Source organism: Pteropus medius, unplaced genomic scaffold (genome assembly GCF_902729225.1).
Source record: "Pteropus medius unplaced genomic scaffold, Ma_sr-lr_union100, whole genome shotgun sequence".
Taxonomy (NCBI): Eukaryota; Metazoa; Chordata; class Mammalia; order Chiroptera; family Pteropodidae; genus Pteropus; species Pteropus medius.
Window position 1 is genome coordinate 5,532,581 of NW_024343732.1, and position 21,051 is coordinate 5,553,631.

Here is a 21,051-nt window from a genome sequence, read left to right on the forward strand (position 1 = left end):
TAAGGCTGAAATGAATTCATGTATGTGAAGTGCTTAGAAAACAGTGTCTGGCCCACAGCCAGTGCCAGCTAGTTTTAAGCTAATTTGGGTGGAGATATAAATGTCACTTTAAGTTGCCTTCTTTTCTAGTTACTTTTTTTTTTTTAGAGCAGTGTTAAGTTTACAGAAAAATTGAGCAGAGAATACGGAGAGTTCCCATATATCCCCCTTCGCACAGTGAGATTCCTCTATTATTAACAACTTGCATTAATGTGGTACATTTGATACAACTGATGAAACAATATTGATACATTATCATTAACTGAAGTCTATAGTTTACATTGGGGTTCAGTTGTACATTCTGTGGGTTTTGATAAATGTATCACATATCCACCTTTACAGTATCATTCAGAGTAGTTTCACTGCTCTAAAAATCCCCTGTGCTTACCTAATCAATCATCCCTCCCTCCCCATGATCCCTGGCAGCTACTGATCCTTTTACTGTCTCCATGGTTTCGTCTCCTTCAGAATGTCTTATAGCTGGAATCACACAGTATGTAGCCTTTTCCAATTGGCTTCTTTCACATAGTAACATGCATTTAATGTTTCTCCATGTCTTTTCATGGCTTGATAGCTCATTTCTTTTCATTGCTGAATATGATTCCACTGATTAGGAGTCCCACAGTTTACTTATCCATTCACCTACTGAAGAACATCTTGGTTGCTTCCAAGTTTGGGCAGTTCTGAATAAAGCTGCTATAAATATTTACGTGTAAGTTTTTATGCGAACATAGGTTTTCAACCCATTTGGGTAAATATCAAGGAGTGTGATTGCTGGATTGAATGCCAAGAGTATGTTTAGCTTAAATAAATGGTATATACATATACCGAAACATTATACAGCCTTGAAAAGGAAGGAAATTCTGACACATGGTACAATATGAATGAAGCTGGAGGACATTATGCTAACTGAAGTAAGCCAGTCACAAAAAAGAAAAATACTGTATGATTCTACTTATATGAGGTGCTTAGAGCAATCAAATTCATAGAGACAGAAAGTAGACTGGTGGGTGCCAGGGGCTGGGGGAGGGGAATGGGGAGTTATTGTTTAATGGGTGCAGAGCTTCAGTTTTACAAGATAAAGGAGCTGGAGTTATAAGGTGTTACAGAGAGTTCTGGAGACGGATGGTGGTAATGGTTGCACAATGTAATGAACGTATTTCATGCCACTGAACTGTACACTTACAAATGGTTAAGATGACATATTTTATGTTATGTGTATTTTACCACAATAAAAACAATTAGGAAAAGAGCAGAGTAATTGTGGGAAAAAAAGAGTTTGTCTAGTTTGCTAAGAAAATGTCAAACTGTCTTCCAAAGTGGCCATGGGAGCATTTGGATGTTGCTCCCTGGTGCATGTCGTCAGTTTGGGTTCAAATTCTTTTAAAAATTTTTTGAAAAGTGACGGTATCGTTTTGCATTCCTACCAGCAATGGATGGGAGTCCCCATTGTTCCACAACCTCATCAACACTTGATGTTGTCATGCTCTGGGGTTTGGCCATTCCAATAGGTCCGTAGTGGGGTCTCATTGCTGTTTCAATTTGCATTATCCTAATGACATCTGATGTGGAGCATCTTTTCATATGCTCATTTGCCATCTGCTTATCTTTTTGGTGAGGTGTTTTTTTCAGACATTTTCTTCATTTTTCATTTGGGTTGTTTGTTTTCTTATTGTTGAGTTTTGAATTTTTTGTATATTTTGGACACAGTCCTTCATCAGATGTGTTTTGCAAAGATTTTTTTCCCCAGTGTGTGGCTTGTCTTCTTATTTTCTGAACAGTTTTCACCAAGCACTTAGATTATCATCATACCTTCGTGTGTGAGTGTGTGTGTGTACTAGGAATAAATAAAACTTGATGCAGCCCTCAAGGGCCTTACATTGTGACTTGGGAGAGAGGATCACATAGACATTCAATAACAGGACAAAGCAGGATGAGATTCAGTGCAAAAAGCCTGACACTATGCAGTGAGCAGAGATCAGAGGGACTGAAGAGTGAGGGGCAGGCGGCATAGAGTCTGGGGGGTGTTCATGGGTCGGGGTGGGAGGTGAGATAAGGGTAGAGACTAGACAGGCAGGAAAGAAGGGGGGATGCATTCCAGGCTCGGCCATGTGGGACTGGCGAGAGAAAGACACCCGCCTGGGAAAACAGCGTAATCTTTGCTCAGGGAGGAGCCCTGACATCTGGGCCATCTGGGAACAGGTGGGATTGGGCTGAGCATAGAATGAACCCTGGAAATCTGGCAAAGGCACAGAAAATGGGTGACAGGTTCTGAAGACAAACTTTGCCCACATTATAATTGTGCTGCTTTCCTCATTTCTCGCTATCCTTCTCCACCAGGAAAGTCTCCTGCTAAGAGAAAAGGGAGACTCACCTAGCACAGTCATTTAGAGAAAAAAAAAGTTAAAAAAGAAAGAAAGAAAACAGGTCTAAATCTCATTCCCAGACACCTGGCTTCTGCCAGCTCTGACCACCTCGTCTCAAAGATGCAGCCAAAATAGGGAGGAGGTGTGGGAGGGGGGGTGGTACCAGACAAAAATGGAAGCTTTTCTGCAGCTTGATGTGCTGGCATCTGGCAAGGCCCTTGCTCCAGGCCACAGCCCAGCAAAGCCTTACCGTCTCCCCAAAAGCATTTGAGCGGCCTGCCCAGGTGACTCAGGGTTGGCTGAGGACACAGCCTGACTCTGTTCCATTCCAGCCACTGGCATTTACGAGACTCCTGCATGCCCAGACCCAGTTCAGCACCCCAGGAGAGGAAGAGGAATCCTGCTCTGCCCACCAGCCCCCTACTCCTGGGGGAAAAGACCCAAGATGAGGCCCCTGGGGCAGTTGCCTTATTTTAAATGTCTGGAGAGGATAGAAAGTTCAGAGGAATCCACGGTTCAAAAAAAAAGTCCCTAAACCCTGACAGGACTAGTCACCAAAATGTCAGGAACACTGCTGCAGATTGTATCCCCTAAATTCATATATTGAAGCCCTAATCCCCCTTTGTGATGGTGTTTGGATGTGGCCTTTTGGGAGGCAATAAGGGTTGGATGAAGCCATGAGGGTGGGGGACTTGTGATGCAATTCATGGCTTTATAAGAAGAGGAAAAGACACCAAAGCCCTCTGTCTCTCACCCGGCCATGTGAGGACACAGCAATAAGGTGGCCATCTGCAAGGTAGGAAGCAGTTCCTCACCGGGAACCAAGTCTACAGGCACCTTGATCTTGGACTTTCACCCTGCAGAACTCTGAGAAATAAATGTCTGTTGTTTAAGCATCTCAGTCTGCGGTGTTCCGTTTCAGCAGCCTGAGCAGACGGAGACAAACACATAAGAGCTGCTTCCTTCCCTGGCTTCCTAGCCACAGCTGGCCGCTGGCAACGTTGGGACCCTGGGTTCTCCTCTCTGTCCTCTCCCCTCCAAGGTCACACCCCCTTCCTCACACACAGCTCACTCGCTGAGCCCCTACTGCCTTCCCACCAAAGGGATCTGCCTGGTAAATTAAGGTGCCCTAAGAGATATGTGAACAACGTCATGTCTTCCCAACACTCTTCTCTCAGCCACCACCCTGACTTGTCTCCAGGTGACCATCTGTCCCCCACTTGGCCCCTAATGCTCTAGATTAGCAGGGCTTCTCAATGTGTGCTTAGGGGGCTAGGAAGGGTTACCAAGATCTTCTAGGAGATCCACGAGGTCAAACTATTTTCATAATAAGACTAAGATCTTATTTCCCTTTTTATTCTCATTCTCTGGAGCTGATGACGCGCCAGGTGCAACCAGAGCCACTTCCTCCAGAATGACGGATCAGTGTCACGGAGAGCGTCAGGAACACCAGGCAACTTGAGTTCCAGTCCCAGGTTTTCTCTCCAGGAAATATGGGGTTGGGTTAGATAACAAAGACCCTCCTAGCTATGATAATGGCATTGTTCTGTGTGCTCTGAATCTTGGTGTTCTTCCTTGTAGACTGAGCAATAATTATATCTTCCCCACCTATCTCACAGAGCTGTTGAGAAGGTGGAAGAAATAAAAAGCGCATGAGCTTTAAAGAGGGAAGTTGCTCTGTGGTTATTAGGTATGATTATGAAGAGAGGAGCAACTCAAAGGAAGTCACCATAATTAGAGGCCCGTCCCCAGCTACCAGCCTCCTCCTGGGTTGCTAGGAGACCGTAGTGGGGATGCTCAGGCCAATGCAGCAGCAGCCCCTGTCTCCACAGAGCTTCTATCTTGAGAACTGGAATCATCCCTGGCATTCTTGAGCTGAAGTAAATTAATAATAATAATAATAATAAAATAATAAGAATAAGAATAATAATAAATATTTTTTTAAAAAGCCACTCACTATGATTCAACATAAATAACTTCTGGCCATTCAGTCTGTTGATCTGTCTGTCTGTCTATCATCTGTCTATCTATCTATCTATCTATCTATCATCTCAAAATTTTTAAAGTTATAACATATAACTTATATACAGAAAAGTGCCTAAAATAGAAATATGAGCATCATAAATTAATATAAAGCAAACGCCCATACAATTATCATTCAGCTCAAGAATTAGAATATTACTGTCATATTGGAAGCATCTCCACAAACCACAAGCTCTTTCCCAAAACTGCCTCCCTACCCTAAAGGCAAACACTCTCTTTTTTATTGTAATGACTTCTTAGTGTCCGAGGGCCCCAGGGCTCAATGTGGGGATCCCACCCAGGCTCCTGGCTCTAACTACTTCTGGATGCTGCCAACTTCCTGCCCTCTGGGGTACTCTTTAGACTCCTGTGTCCAATTCTATGCTTAACCTCACCACTGGGCATATCTGAGTGACAGCGCAACTGTGCTGTGTCCCAAACTACACTCCTCACCCTCTCCCCCACGTCTGCCCACGTCGCAAGGGTAGGGCCATTCTTCCTGTCATCTGACTCTTACACTTTTAACCTCCAGATTCACTCCAGCTTCAGAAAGAACGTTCATCTGTCCCGACCACCTGACATCCAGTATCCACACCGCCACTCATCTGGAAGATTACTGGACCAATACAGAGGCTAAGAATGCAGGACCGATTCTTCTCAAGAATGTACATTTTGCTGTAAGAACACTTAGCTTTTCTCTCTTCATCAGAAACCACTGGGTGCTGTCTAATTGTGTTTTTGGGTTTGCAAACCCCAAGACCCTTTGTCACTTATTTCTAGCCTCCTGACTTTACGTGCTGAGTTGACACCACTAACAGTCGAGTTGAAGCTATGGCTGTTTGTTGTTCAGGTTCACAGAGCGAGCGAGTTGGTGTGGACCCACAGCCGCTAGGTGGCGACATCACTTTCTGTAGCTGGAACACAGTCAGACTCAGCCCCTGATCTGGAAACCACTCAGACTTGTCAATGGGGCCCTTGGTCAGCCTCTGAGAGGAAACTATCCAGATGGAATGACTGAGCTGCACCTGGAATCTTATATCCAAAACAAACAAACAAACAAAAATGGTGGATCTGAAACTTGATTGGTGACTGCTTAGATAGAGAGAGAGGGTGACAGAAATCATTTCGAATGACTTCCCGTTTCTGGCTGAGTGGTGCATAGAGAGAGGAGGTATGGGGCATGAAGCGTTCCTATTTGGGCTTGAGTTTAGGATCCTATGGGTCATCTAAGTAACATCTGGTAGGAAACAGAAATAAGGGCCTGCAACTCTCAAGAGGGGTCCGGAAGGAAATGAAAGGCAGAGGGTGGTATCTTGGAGGCGGGAGGTCCTTTCCTAACATTAAACCCAGCATAGGGTAGTGGCCTAGAGTCAGGATTGGCAAACTACTGCCCATGGGCGGGATGGGCCCACCAGCCGCATTTTGTAAAGAAAAAAACGTTTTATTGGCATAAAGCCACACCCATTCATTTGCATATTACCCATGACTCATTTCACACTATAAGAGCAGAGTGAAGTAAGTTTCAGACAGAAGTCTTATGGTCTGCTAAGCTGAAATGTTCATTCTCTGGCTATTTAGAGAAAATATTTGCTGGCTCCTGGTCTAAAGCAACACTTCTCAGCATTCAGTGTGCACTGTGAGTGACCTGGAGATCTTGTAAAATGAAGACTGTGGTTCAGGTCTTAGACCCGCCCCGAGCTTTGGCACTTCTATGGGGCCGTGGCCACACGGATGCCGCAGGTCCGAGGACCGTGCTTTCCAATCGAAATATAATTTGAGAATACAGGTAATTTAAAAGTTTCTAGTGTCCACATTAAAAAAAGTTAAAAGAAACAGGTCACATTAGTCTAATGACATATTTTATTTAACTTAATATAGCCAAAATATTATCACATTCTATGTAACCAATATAAACAAATTGAGATAGTTTACCTTTTTTGTTTTGTACTAAGCCTTTGAAATCTGGTGTATAGTTTGCACTTACAGCCCATCATAACTAGGACTGGTCACATGTGGCTGGTGGCTGCCAAACTGAACAGTGCAGCTCTCGGGTACAGGCTGGGGCCAGGCTGCGAGCCCCACCACTTACCAGCTATGCAGCTGTGGGCAAGTTATAGAACATCTGCGTGTCTGTTTCTCCACCTGTACGACGAAGATAATGAATAAACCACCTTATGATATTGTCTTCAGGATTCTATAAGTTAATAAAGTACTTAGAACAGCCCGCCTGGCACCTCAAAGGCCATGATTATGCTATCATGTTGATTCTTCATGAGAAGCACTTTCTTTCCTTCCAATAAAGGAAGCTGCTTCCTGCACCCAGGCCCCAGAGTGGAGCTAAGCCTGCTCTTTAGTCCTCAGCCCACTGTTACCCCTTCCTTCAAAGACCTTTTCTTATGTTCCACAAATATTATTGAGCCTTTGCTGTGTGTCAGACCCTATGCCAGGCACTGGAGAGACAACATGGAAACAAGCGGAAACTCCCGTCCCGGCGAATTACATTCTAGTAGAGAGAGTTACAAGGAGCACAGTGAATACAGAGCATGCGAGAAGGAGGTAGTTACCATGAGGAAAAAGCTGAAACAGGGTAAGAGGGAGGGGTAGGAGCTTAAGTAGGTGTTTTCAGTTTTAAGAAGGCGGCCGGGTGGGCCTCAATGCGAGAGAAAGCCATTGAAATTCCGAGGCCAGCGGGGCTGGAGCAGAGTGAGTAGGGGAGAGAAATTTGAGGAGGTCAGAGAGGTGTGGAGGCATACTGTGTATGCCTGATAGGCCATTATAAAGATTTTGGTTCTTCTTTGAGTGATGTGTAGGTTGGTGTGGTCTGATTTAGGGTTTTCAAGGCTGCCATGTTGAAGATACCAGGTGGAGGTGTTGGTGGTGGAAGGGTAACCAGCCGCCCCACTGGCTGTGAGCTGAGGGCTTTGCTGGGATGTGAAGCTTTCAGCACTAAAACCAGGAAGGACTCGAGCAAATGGGTACAGTTGGTCAGCCTAAAACAAGGAGACCAGTTTTATCTTTTGTCCCCCTTTCATAAGCAAATAGTATCCCCCATATAGTCAAAATATGCACATCCTCAGGACCTACAGTGTTGTGTGCTTTACACTTACATAAATGACGTTAAGCTACAAATTTCATTTCTTTGTTAAAGATTCAACATTCCTTTTAAAATTCATTGTCTCTTACATTGTCTCCATAGCATGCATCTGCTACCTTCTGCCCATCCAAGAGCGGCTTGCCTCCAGCAACACAGTGACTCAAGTAGCACGGTGGAGAGCATCCTTCTGTAGTCCCCTTATGGACCCAGGTGGGCATTTCTCTGGGGAGCACTAGCTGTTGGACATGCTCACAGCTAAAGTGCTGCCAGCTTGCTTTCCAGGGTGCCCGCAGTTCACCACCACAGCAATACCTAAGTGACTGTCTCCACATCACTGTCAACACTTTAAGTTTGGCAATTCTGAGGGGCATAACATAGAGGCTCTTTCATTTCATTTGCTTTTCTCCAGCCCACTCAGTTTCTCTCTTCTTGTTAATCATTTGGGCCTGTGCTTCTGTGAATCACCTATCAATAGCCTTTTTCTTTTGATTTTTTTCTTGTTGATTTTCAAGAAACCTCATATAGATGGATATATTAATCCCTGTTCTCAATCTGCCATGTTAGCTTGGACTGTGATGGCTTTCAAACAAAAATCCTTACTTTTGATGTAGCTAAATCTATCCTATTCCCTCTTACAATTTTGAGTGAATAAAATTCTGAAACTATGCTTAGAATAAGTTCAATATACAGAAATTATTTTCTCTACTATGGGCTTTGAAAAACATCCATCTTACTTTGCCCATACTCATCACTAATTCTGGGGTTTCTTTTTCCTTTTTCTTTTTTTCAAGATTAGGTTAAGAAGAAAGAAAACCACTTGAGGTAAGTTAGGTCCTCCTAGGCTTTCTAAACATAGCTTTAAAATGTAATGATCCCTAAACGTACTTAATGGTGGGAGGGATGAAGAGGACAGATGACTGAGACGGGCCTGGAATTCAATTTCGCCCTTCACATCATATTGTACGTGGTTTCGCAATTGCACAAAACTCTGCCACCCGGAAAGAAGACTGAAAATAAAAAAATGTATAAAATAGTTGTTTTATGAACCCTAGAAACCTAGAGGTGATTTGACAAAGAAACTAGATTTTGATTACTATAAAGATTTATGAAGTACTATATGCTACAAAGTGTTTCTTTATTGGATTAGTTGTAAATATAGAAATACAGAAAGTAAACACGTCATGATCCATGTTCAAGAAGTTTCAGGGTTGGAACAGATATACCGATGGACAACAGAGTCACAGAAAGTTGAAGAGAATTTAAAAATGTAATTTGAACATTATGGAGAACAGCCAGGAAATTCCAGAAAATTCTCTTGTGCTGTCACGACCCAAATAAAGGATGTTACAGGCTGAGTGGAGCCCACAGAACATATGAGTCTCAATCTTTTTGAATCTGTAATCTGGTTTTAAACAAAGCTTGTGCCAGGTGGGAAAACAGAATCTTTGGAGGAGAAAGTACTGAGTCTGGTTCCTGGAGTTTGTCATATAATCACAGGCAAGAAGAGTTTGATTCACGTTCCCCAAAATGCCTGCCTCAAACTGATTGTCATGAAGGAAAAGAAAGGTGAAATGTGGTATTAAAACCACTAGCCTATGAGAAAAGTAAGAAGAGCCAGCATGGGGACTTAATAGAACTAACACAATGAAAGAGTAAGTCCCACACTGGGAGTTAGAAAGACAATTCTTTGTCTGCCAATGACCTGGCCACAAACTAACTTTTCCCCTTCTCCTTCTTTTAGGAGAAAAAAAAAATCTCCTTTCCCTCCATTTTACTGAGTTTATGTGTTGAAACAAGAAGGCTGTCTTTTGTGCCTATCTCCATTACGTTCTGTGAGGAGCTTTCAGTATTTTTTTCAGAGCAGAAACCCTTCTTAAGGCCAGGTTTCTTGTTTGGGCTACTTGTTTGGGTCTCTTACACACGACAGGCTGTTGACAGAAACCTTTAAGTGGCCGTGAAGTCTGGAGCCCAGAAGCAATTCACCTGTCAAACAGGATCAAGGGTGAAGGGCACAGATAGAAGGCCAAGTGGCCCCGTCTTTCCCCGCGGCAGGACTGTCAACCTTAATGGATGTATTAATAGAAAGAGGCAATGCCGCACTGGGGAGGGGAACAAACCTTGCTGAAAACAAATGGAAACACCTCAACAGATCAATGCTTCTTTTAAGAGGGGGCTGGATCACAGGCTGAGGCAATCAGGCCCTCCCAGACAAGCTGGGGTGGCGAGGACACTTAAGGTATTTCATCCTGACACCAAAGCTCCAGGCAAATCGCAGAACCTGCCAAGTCGGGCTTTAGGATTAAAGGTCGCCCCTCTGTCTTTTGAGGACCTTTACATAAGAAGTCTGACTCTGTGCCCCCAGACCAGTGAGTGCCACAAGCCCCTTTGTGCAACCATTAGCATATCAGGAGCTTAAAAAAAAAGATCCACTGGTGCATTCCAGATTTATGGGACGAATGGAATGGAAACAGATGACAGACAAAAAACCCGAACCATCGTCCTTCAGATCTGTTAACACGGATAGCCATTAGAAACAGCCACGTACTTCCCTTCAATCGAGTAGAATAAAATTTAGACATCTTTAGATGCCTTGGATGTTTTAATGTAAATACCACTCCAGCACAAAGACCTGTATTTATTGCACCGCCTCGAAATTCCTCAAGCAAGCTCTCCTTGAACGTTACTATCCGGCGGCCTGCTGTCCGGGGCCCGGAGCTCACGCCGCTCTCTGCACTCCCCCCTTGTCCGCCTGCCTCTCTCCTCTTGTCACGCATGGTTTAGGCCTTTATTTTTGTTGTTGACAGCTGGTCCCCTTCCCTACCCATCTGTCTGGATCAACTATTTTCAGGTTATGGCTCAGGCCCACCTCCCTCCTCCAGGAAAACCTCTTTATATATTCTCAAATAGCTGAAAAAGAGCTGTAGCTTCTAAGAGTTATTATTAACATTAAAAATGTGGTTCATATTTCTCTGGAAATAAGCCAATGGCTTAAGTTTAGATTGAATTGCGAAATGGTATAAGGTCAGCATTTGTTTTTAGTATTTAGAAAATACCTAAAACTTGGTCAATTTCATTTTTCTTGTCTATATGCATAGGTAGTAGGTACTTGAAAATCAAATTATAAATGCTTGTCCTGGTATGGCCTTTATTGCTGGTGAATGGCTTATGCTACACGTCTTGGTAAATACTTCTCCTTGTGGAAATAGTCGGCTTCTGGGCCGCAGGACGCAGGCTTCTCCCTCTGCAACAGATAGAATAGCGCTTCACCACATGCACGTCAGACACGGCAACCACACAGAGTGTGTAGTCAGACTCTGACAATTTATTTTACTGAATTTAGATTCAAGTTCAACTAAGCATTGTAACAGATAAGAAGACTCAAAACATCAGGAAAAAAAAATCTATTTAAACCACAAGAAAGCAAGGTCACACAAGTCGATGGGTCATCGATGGGTCATCAATGAACTCTTCATTTTGATTCTCAACACCCGTTGGAGTGTGTGACAGTGGGAGGCTGCCAAGTATAAAAAGTGATATGACACCACCACGATCCCCCCCAAATAATTATTCTTACCTTGAATGGAGAAAACATCATTTAAATAAAAACACATTTAAAGACACTCCTTTAGTTTTTGTAATTCCTAACTGTAAAGTATAATCTTAGTAATAGAACAAAGAATTCTCCTTGATTGGTTACATCATTTATTATTGAAAGGGAAAATCGAGATCATAAAAAGACAAAACAACGAAATAGAAATAAATAACAAAATAATTTACTTATAGGTAGTTTTGCTGCATTGCACATTACCACGCAAAATTTTTCTAAAGGTGAAAGAAAACAAACTTGGAAAACACATTTGCCTTTTTGAGTTTCTTGCTAAGTGATGCATGCTCCTTATAAGGAAAACTATTCTATGTAGGCCTGAGTTTCAAATTTAAATATCTGTTAATCCAGAGCTTGCCAACCTGAGAGCACGGGTATAGACAGTGAGTGGTGAACAAGTGTTCTTCCCAGCCTCCAGGGTGGCCAGGATGAGCCAGGAGCTGCCTCTTCAGTTCACCCCCAGGTTGGGGAGCGCTGCCTAAACTCAGCAGTTTAGGGTGAAGATATGCAAAACCCACTGTACAAAACAGTCTGTCCTTTTACTGTGATTTCCTTAAATGGACTGTAAAACCTTTGAGAACATCCTCTGGAGGTTAAAAACGGAGCAGCACACAATATGACGAGGAACAGGAGCGTTTACTGTACTGTGCTTCTGCCAAGATCGAACAGAACGTTCAACCTGCAACGAGGCTTTTAGCAAGTTCCCACCAGTCCAATTTCCTCTGCTTTCTATTACACGAATTCAGAGTTTATGGCCTACTTGGCCAGACCTTAATTGACATTAGTTCTTCTCCTGAATTAAGCTCCTCCCTGGCTTGCCTCTCACCCCAGCCACCTCTGCGCCACTGAGAGAAAGCGCCACTGTCCTCTCTCCTGTGACACAGGGTGGTGAAAAACTACGTGAGGTCTTCTTGTGACCACAGACGTCTGAGCACAAGGCTCGCAGTGAGTCCTCTCGAACAGCACTTTTTAAATTTGGGGATCATGTTTCCTGGTTTATTAGAAAACTGATCTTGAAAGTAATCTAGAGGAAAAGTTAAAAAGTGAAATTCTGGTGCATAAACAAATATTTTAAGATTGAAGTTTGGTCACCTCTCTTGGCCATCTTTTTGTGCCCACAAATGATAACCATCTTCCTGAATTAAGAGGATGCTACTGTGATATCCTTTCTTGAATGTGACTGTTTGCGTAGGGGTCAGAAAATGTCTTCTGTAAAGGGAAATTTTGTAAATATTTTACCTTCCACAGGCCATATAGTCTCTGTTGCATATTCATTATTTTTTTGTCTTTACCCTTGAAAAATTGAAACACCATTCTGAGCTCAAGGGTCTTCTGGGTTTTCCCCATGGGCCACAGCCTGCCGAGCCCTTCTCCAGGGAGTTCTTCGGCAGGGGAGCACGGGACTGACCTGTGCAAAGTCTAAGGCTGCGTAGGCCTTGGAACCCTAACTTGGGGATTTCTTTTGGAGAGTGAGGTGGGTCCTTGCAGAGGGGTCCTTATGCCAGGCATAAAGCAGAACAACTCTGTCTCTCCTCTGCTGCCTGAACGGCACAGAGCTGGCACCCTTTATCCAAAAAGTGGCCATTTACAGTATGAAGTCTTAATTAAGACCTATTTAAATCTGTGCTCATGCTGGCTTATCTTTGATTTTAAAGGCAAAATCACATACTCTAGGCACCTGAAAAACTTCAATCTATAGGTTAGGGCCTTACTATTCCAAACGGTTGGTGGGAGAAAAGCTAAAGTATAAACTTACTTCCTCTTGACCACTAAAGCCATCCATAGTCTACAGGGTGAAACCATCTAAGAATTCGAGAAGCACACCAGCTCACTCTACTCCCGGTGTATCTATGCCACAGCTTGTGTGTGGCTGGGTCTGGATAAGAAAGTGTTTGCCAAGGGACCAGGGACTTAATATTAGGAGACCAGCACTTAGAAGCTGGCTCTTTCACAGGGACATTTATCTCCATCATCTCTGAAACAACTCTCTCCACATTAGACGCTGTAACACCACGCAGCTCCTCACATCTTCTGAATATTTGAGAGGCAAATATTCTACCAATGATTTTTTCATTGGTATTATTATATTCACTTTGAAGAGCACAGAATAGGATAATTTGCATTTCTTTCATAAATTTGTAATCTTTTTTAAATCATTGATATATAGTATACCATGGTTTTAAGTAGGCAATAGGATAAAAATCCAGCTTTTCCCCCTAAGTTAAAGAAGGGCTTGAGAATCGGAAGTCTTTCTCTAATGAATAATTTCTGAAATGGAAGCGAAGGGTTTTCGAAATATAACTTTGCTACCAGCTAGACGAATTTAACTGTTCTGGAGTTAAGAGACTGTGTGTGTGTGTGTGTGCGTGCGTGTGTACACCCACACACGCACACACGTACACACATATGCACACGCACAAAAAGAACTTCACCTAAAAAACTATGTATGAGAATTCCCAAGAAAGTAATTACCTGTGTCAGGAAAAGATAATGATAATGGGGAGCTTTCTAAATGAAATGAAACAGTAAATTCTGAAGCGTGTGTTTTGAAAGAACATTATTCCCTCATTCCCTTTCATTAGCATTTTACACGCACGCGCGCGCACACACACAGTGCTCTTAGTCATTATTTCACATTTTTCAGGTCTCTTCACTATCGATTTTTTAAAAAGTTACCTCCTGGTAACTATTTTTTCTCTATTTTAGGTATTATATTTCTCTATTTTGGATATAAACAATTTTGATTTTTTAGACCTGCAAAGAAAACATATAGTGACAGATCTGAACAATAAATAAAAACTAAACGTCACTCTCACTAGGTTCGGGCTTTCAAGATAGAGGGAAAAAAAGCATTTTAACTTCAGTCAGTGAGTTTTTGGTTCTGGAGAACTATCACTCTTCAGTCCAATGTCTGATAAACGACCTCTTTGCTTTTTTTTTTTTCCCTCCAATATCAAAGTGCATCTGTTTAAAATTAAACAAACCTTAAAGAAAAACCGAAAAGCTTAGGAATTTTTGGCAGATATTCTATGCAGCAAAAATGAAGTGATTTTCCTTTTTTCTTACTCCTCAACTTAAAGCTGTATACAAAACGGGGCCAAATACAATATTGCCAGGATGGCAGAGTTTACAAATAATGGATTTTGTTTCTGTTTCAAGGAACAAAAAGGGAAAGGAAAAATAAAACCAAATGAGAATAAAGAGGAGAAACCCTGAGGCAAAAATGGCTTTTCCGTTAGAAAGTCTTCCTGGGCTCTCTCACTCTGCTTCACAGGGTACCCGCAATCTTCTGGGCCGGAAGGCCCTCCTCCAGCCAGAGGGTGGCGGCCGAACCGCTGCGCAGTGTCCACCTGTGAATGCGTCGGAGCCGCAGCAGGTAGAGGAGGATGGAGAGCAGGACCACCAGGAAGCAGCCGGAGAACAGGTAGTGATTGTAGACAAAGGAGAAGCCCCGCCAGTGAGCGTGACTGGCCCGGAAGGTCTCCTGCTGGATATCTCTGCCCACGTGGAAACACAAACAAACAAACAAACCTAATGAGAGGTAACAGAGAACTAATCTGGCAAGGAATGTGACATAACAGTCTATTCACCGGATATGGGCTGGAGAAACCTGGGTTTCTGCAGACAAAACCTGTCACCTTGTCTTTGAGACTCAGTTAACTTATCTCTGAAATGTAAGAGAATATGGCCTAACAGAGGGCCGTTTTAAGTATCGACAAGATAACGTGTCTTCATAAGTCTATATATAGTAGTTACCATCATAATTTGGGTAACAAAAAATCAGAGAATTTAGAAGAACTGTGAGGGTTTCGCTAACACATGGAAGCTGATGTGGGATCAAACCAGGTTTGCGATCAGGAATCCCCATGACTCACAATTTTTGCAGTTAACAGAGCTACTGGGAGATGGTAAAATAAATGAGGAGGGGAAAAAAAACAAAAAAGCTAAGACCACATTCATTTACCAGTAAACCAGGGTTCTGACGTGGGGGTCAACTGACAGCCAGGTCTGTGAACTTGAAGGGGAAAATGCACCAATCTGACTGTAATGTAGTTTTTCTGTCGAACATGCATGTGGACAACAAACTACTGTAGTAGCAGCAGCACTTGTGACTTTGTTCCTAGTGAAACTCACAGATTTTTTTATATCACACTGTGGTGTTTTGTAAATGCCTCAAAATATCAACACCCACCACTACACTGAAATCACAGAAGGTACTAGTTCTGCTGCCAGATATTGTTATTTTGTGTGTTAATAAAGAACGTAGATTACTATATCCCATAGATTACTATATTTGTTTTCCGTAATATTTTCATAAATATATTTCAATACATTGCTTTCCACAGTAAACTACGTGTTAGCATTAAAAACAACATTTTGAGAAGGGGTCCAAGGCCGTAAAGGTTAAGAACCCTGGAATAAACCCTTCTGTGCAGGGCTTAGGGAGCAGACAGTTGAAAATCATCAAGCCTTTTGTGCAGCATGTGACGGGATGGGAAGGGTGGGAAGGGAGGCGGCTCTGGGGAGGGAAGAGCGAAGTCGAACTTCACTGACTCCGCAGTCTGCGCACGGCCAGCGCCAACAGCAGTACCCCAGACATCCGCACACCATGGCTGCCATGACGCATCATAACTGCAGAAAACGATCTTTCGTTTGATTCTCATTGACCAAATTCACGGCCATACCTTAAGGGCAAAAAGCGGGTCCTGTAAAGGATTGCTCCGAGGGTCCATTGAACCTCCTTGTCATAAACTTGCAAGGCTGTCTTTAAATTTTTATAGTTGACAGGAAATGAAAAGCCCCTGTGAAACACCTCAAACATCCAGGCAGATTTGAAGCACTGATACCTACAAACACCAAGCACAAACAGAAGGGGGGCTGATTCATTTGTCAAAATGAACTGCACACAGAGACAGCCTTCCCTTCTGTGACCAACATGGTGCAAAGGCTTCACGAGGCCAGTGCTGAGCAGCCACACCAACCTCATGCATTTCAAGCTGATTTACTTGGTTTATGCCCCGTGTCCCACAATATGACAGTTAACCTGTCAAAATCAATCAGCTCACGAACTTGGTCTCAGTGTAACTTAATATGTTGCCATGACAGATTTTTTCCTCAGACATTTTATCTTTCTCTCATTCAATCAATACTGAACAAGTTTCAACTTCTTAGGACCTCAGTTTCTTTATTATAAAATGAGAAGATAGGGGGGTCCTTTTCAGCTCTGATATTCTATGATTCTAAATATTTATTAGAGGCTTATTTGCAAAACACTGGGTAGCCAAGTAATAAGATATAATAACAAATAAGATAGCCAATACACTTATGACATAATGAATGATAATTTTTAAAAAGCAACAAATAACTATAAACAAAGTAGAATATGATAAACACCACTAGAGAGACACAATGAGTGCCCTGGAGACTCAAAAGGATGGAGTCCGGCTAAAAGGGCAGAGGAAGGCTTGAAAGCGTCTGACCTGACTCTAATGTCTGGGCAGGACTTCAACAAGCAAAGAATAAACAGGGGAATTCCAGGAGGAAAAAAATAGCGAAATTGAGCAAAAATATGTTTTGAACAAGAATTTGTGATCCCGATTGCAAAGAGCCCAGGGTAGATGAAGAAGAGTGACTGACAAGGACAAAAAGGCAGGCCGGGGCCAGGGCGTGGCAAGCCAGGGGCCAGTAGTGAATGCGCGGTCTCTTAAAAATGCCCTGGACTTGGCTGTCCACTACTCACTTTAGCCTGTGGAGGTCAGCGTGAGAGGCATATAGTCCTCGGTCAAAGCGCTCCCGTAAGATTGACCACTTTGTTGCACAATAATCCTGAAAGAAATTTCACCCAAAATAAATCATTAGTAACTGTTTATTAAACATTCTTTTCATTTTAAAAGAGGTTTACCGAATTCATATTCATGACAAACATATCCTTCCAATTAGGAAACGCAAGCTTTACTTACATGTGTGGACCAAAAAGACAATATCTGCTGATTAGCAAAGACAATGCTTGTTCTTTGTCTTTAAATTCTGCCAGTTATTGTTAAAGAGAATTTCACTGCCCACAACCAACTTCTTCAAGATGGCTTATTTTCTCCCTCTGTGACTGTGTGTGACAGGCATAAACTTTTGGAAAAGTGAAGTGGTGCACTAGCTAGTTCAGACTGAGTACCTACATCTGTGGTGACACATGCGAAGTTCTGGGAACACAAGGACAGTTACAAAAGGCTCTGTCCTTGCGGGGTGCCACCTCTTCCTGATGTTATTTGTAATAACGTTAATAACTAGCATTTACTGAGCACTGTACAAGAGCCTTTCTAAATATAACACTTTAATACTTAAAACGACTCTTTGACATGGCTACTAGTCTAACGTCTACTTAAAAGATGGAGAAACTGAGGCTCAGAGAGGCAGTGAAACTTGCAACAGGGAACAGAGGACAGCACTCATCCTGGGGTAAGAGGGTGAGGACAGGTATTTCGGGCAGTGGAAATGATCGAAGGTGAGACGGCAAGTAGCACAGATGTGAAGGAAATGAACAGTATAAAGTGCTAGGTGGGGAGACAAGGCTACAGGGTGGGGATGACATGCTAAGGGATTTGAAATTCATCCTGGAGCAAAAGGAAGCTGATGATTTTATATAGGAGAGCAGGTGACTACACTTGTGTTTAGACAACACTCTGGGAACGGTTGGAAGATGAATAATGGAGGAAGACCAGATGCAAAGATCAGCTGGGAGGCTCCTGCAATAGTGCAGGTGACAGAAAGGGGCCTGGACTAGGACAGGAGTAGGTCAGAAAGTAGGGAGGGGTTTGAGAAATATCTGCGCTATCAATGTGCTTGATGACTGATTATACGGGGGTGTCCTGCGAGGGATGGAGTGACAGGGAGAAGGCTGTAACTCCTGGATTTCAGGGAGGGGGACCGGATGGTTAATGATGCCTTTAACTGGACGACAGAACAGGAACAGAGCGGGGAGAAAACGGTGGATGTGTTTGGAGCTGTGACATCTAGTAGGCACTGCGAAGGGGTCAGGACTGCAGCCTCCTCTTGAGAGGAAGCAGCAATCCATGAGCATGGGTGGGACCATCCGAGAACTTGAAGGTCAGAAAGCCAAGAGTGGAAGTCTGGTATCACCAAGGTTTAAGGGGCTTGAAGGGGGGAACCTTTGAAAGAGTCTAAGAAACTGTCAGAAAGGCAAGGAGAACAGAAGAACAGGAGTCCTGGAGTACTGTCAGATAATAATTCTGACGGTAATATATAAAATAATCTGGAGGCCACCGATGACCAGAGAAGTTTACGGAATGGTGGGCAGAAACCGGCTCACAAGAGCCTTTTGCTTCTGCCGTGACTACTTCTCTTGCCCAGCCATGGGAACAGGATTCCCAGCGTGCTGCACGAGCACCTCCACCCTCCACCTTCCCCTTTTCCTTGACCGGAGCCTCCAAAAGTGTGGGCAGGACATGACCTGCCACTGTCCACACCAGTCTCTCAAAAGCACACAGGAGGTGGTTTCTTTGAAGGTTACCTTTGCAGCTTTAGTAAACGCAGCAGCGTTGTAATCTCCACCCATTCGCAACACATCTTCAGTGCAATAGTAGAATTCAGAAAAGCCATAGAATTCACTGTTCTGGAAGTGAATTGGGGGCTGGTAGACCCCATTGAGGGAAGTCTGCGTCTCATTTGTTTTGTTCATGAAAGGCTGGAGGGTCTCTCGACACAGGTCAAAGTCTCCTGTTCCCCGGAGGTACATGGTCTGTCCATTTTGCTGGATTTCATCTTTAATGTCCAGGGGTAAGCAGGGGTCCAGGTATGGAGTATCAGGAGCCAGACCAGTCTGCTTACCTAGCAGCCTACGGGACAAAAAGAAACTTTATCATGAGACTGACAGAAAACTGTATTCTGAAGGAGTGGCTGCAAGCCAGTGCCTCTCAAAACGTGTTCTGTAGAACATGAGCCCTGCAAGGTATTCTGTGGGAATAAAGAAGGGTTCCAGGATCATTAAGTTAGGGAAAGACACACTTGAGCCCTCTTGGAGATTCATGATACACACTCTCGTACAGCAGGCACCTTAAGAGTCCAGTGAAACACCTACCGGGTCAGGTGATCTAAAACTTTCTGTTCCCTGTACACAGCCTGGTGTCCCGGCTGCGGAGAGCGCTGTCAGTAAGCCCCGCTCTGTCTCCTGCTGGCTGCAGGTGCACGCCCACCCACTGTGTTGTTCCTAGCCCCATTTCTGCCACTAGAGATTGTGATTTTAATCATATATCAATGAAGTGCGATTGTGAAAAGAAGTAACTGATCCTGTGAAAACTAGGTCAGATGCCTTAGAAAAACATGATAAAGGCAAATTGCCAGAAAGCTGTTATCAAATTATGTGTTTGCAAGATTTTAAAAGAGTTGAGAAAAATCAGTAAAAGTCTAGATGGACCGGGTATCGAATTGTTTCACAAATGTCGTTAAGTCCTTCGTATTTAGAGAAAGACAAAATGACGTCAAGATGAGTGGGTGCAGTACACGCCAGAGAAATGACAGACATAGCCTAAAAAAACACTTTAGTCCAGAGCAAAGGATTGGCAAATAATACATAAGTTAAAACAAAATGCTTGAGGTTTGATTCTATTTTTATGATTCTGTTTTAACTGATTTTTAAAAAGTGAATCAACCACTCATCCCAATTGCTGTAGATAACAGTGCTTCTACTGTATTATAGGCTCTGAGAAGTCCCGTAGAAAAATCAGCTTTGCTCACTGAAATGCACTATGCATACTACTTCCCAATGAAACTCCCAGGCATGAAGATCTGGCATCCTGCTATGTATACCTGAATGTAATAAATTAAGGTTTTTGCCACTACTCAAAAATGTTTAATTAAAAAAATCAATCATCACTACTATGGCAGAGAGATAAATATGCATTCAAGGTTCAATTCATGATATGCAAAAAGTGATGGCTAACATTTATTATTATTATACAAGTCCAACACCAACCAAATGTATACTTCATGCTACTGTGTTTAGTTGCTTGCCTTATATCTAAATTAAGAAGTACCACTAAATTGTCTATTATACAAGCTTCCTGACATTAAAACAATCAGTAAAAACCAGGGTTGCAGAAGAAGGTGTTTTGACAAAATTCTGATTTAAATATCATTTATAAAATATTTCAAGACTATTATAAAAAATAATTATATTAAAATGTGTTATATAATAAACCACTTTAAAAAAGAAACTATGGGACTACCAATTTCTTAACCAACACTATTCAATTAATGCCTGGAGTAGACAAAAACCAGGTTTTTATTGCTTTCCCTATTTACATATATTAATTTCTGGAAAATGTGGTACTAAATGGCTCTGACTTGGTGTTTCTTAAAGTTTGGGCCTCCACAGGTTTAAGATTAAATTGATCAAGGAAACAGACTATCATTTACTTCTGTGAATTAAGGATATTAAAATCATTTCATCAAAGCAAACACAACAGTAATTAATAGGGTATTTTACATAATTCCAGATTTCAAATATTTTTATTCATCCAAATGGCTTTTCTGCTCTTATGAACTAACTTCAAATAAATAATTATATACTTAGAAAATAAACTTAAATCGATAAAGTTTGCTTTTATTTGTTTTATGTATTTTCTATACCAGAATTGTTTATAAACACATTTTTTTAAAGTTTCGCTGCTATAACTATTTAAAATCACTAATTTTGACTTCTAGATCATTTCTTTCTCTTGAGTAACTGCACAGGCTGGTTTTCCAGAACATCGCATAATTTAATTTGATCAATAATGACAACTGTATCATCATTTACTACAGGTTCCAGGACATCTGCAGTGGCCCACATCTGAGTTTCCCAAGAACTCTGCAATCTGGAATGTATCACCCAGGGCTGCTAGCTACTGTAATATCCTGATAGTTATCCTGAT

At 42.5% G+C, this 21,051-nt stretch overlaps 1 protein-coding gene across 2 annotated transcripts in view; it reads right to left on the bottom strand.

Annotated features, from left to right (window-relative positions):
* Positions 1–10,823: 10,823 nt before the first annotated feature.
* Positions 10,824–21,051, bottom strand: part of ENTPD4 (ectonucleoside triphosphate diphosphohydrolase 4) — a 30,800-nt gene continuing 20,572 nt past the window's right edge. For both annotated transcript variants that reach the window (XM_039868138.1, XM_039868137.1), the window contains exons 10-13: positions 18,651–18,975; positions 16,866–16,951; positions 15,811–15,972; positions 10,824–14,622 (exon numbers count right to left, since the gene is read on the bottom strand). In XM_039868138.1, the coding sequence (XP_039724072.1) occupies positions 14,394–14,622; positions 15,811–15,972; positions 16,866–16,951; positions 18,651–18,975 (802 nt within the window). In that variant the 3' untranslated portion in view covers positions 10,824–14,393. The remainder of the gene's footprint in view (positions 14,623–15,810; positions 15,973–16,865; positions 16,952–18,650; positions 18,976–21,051) is intronic.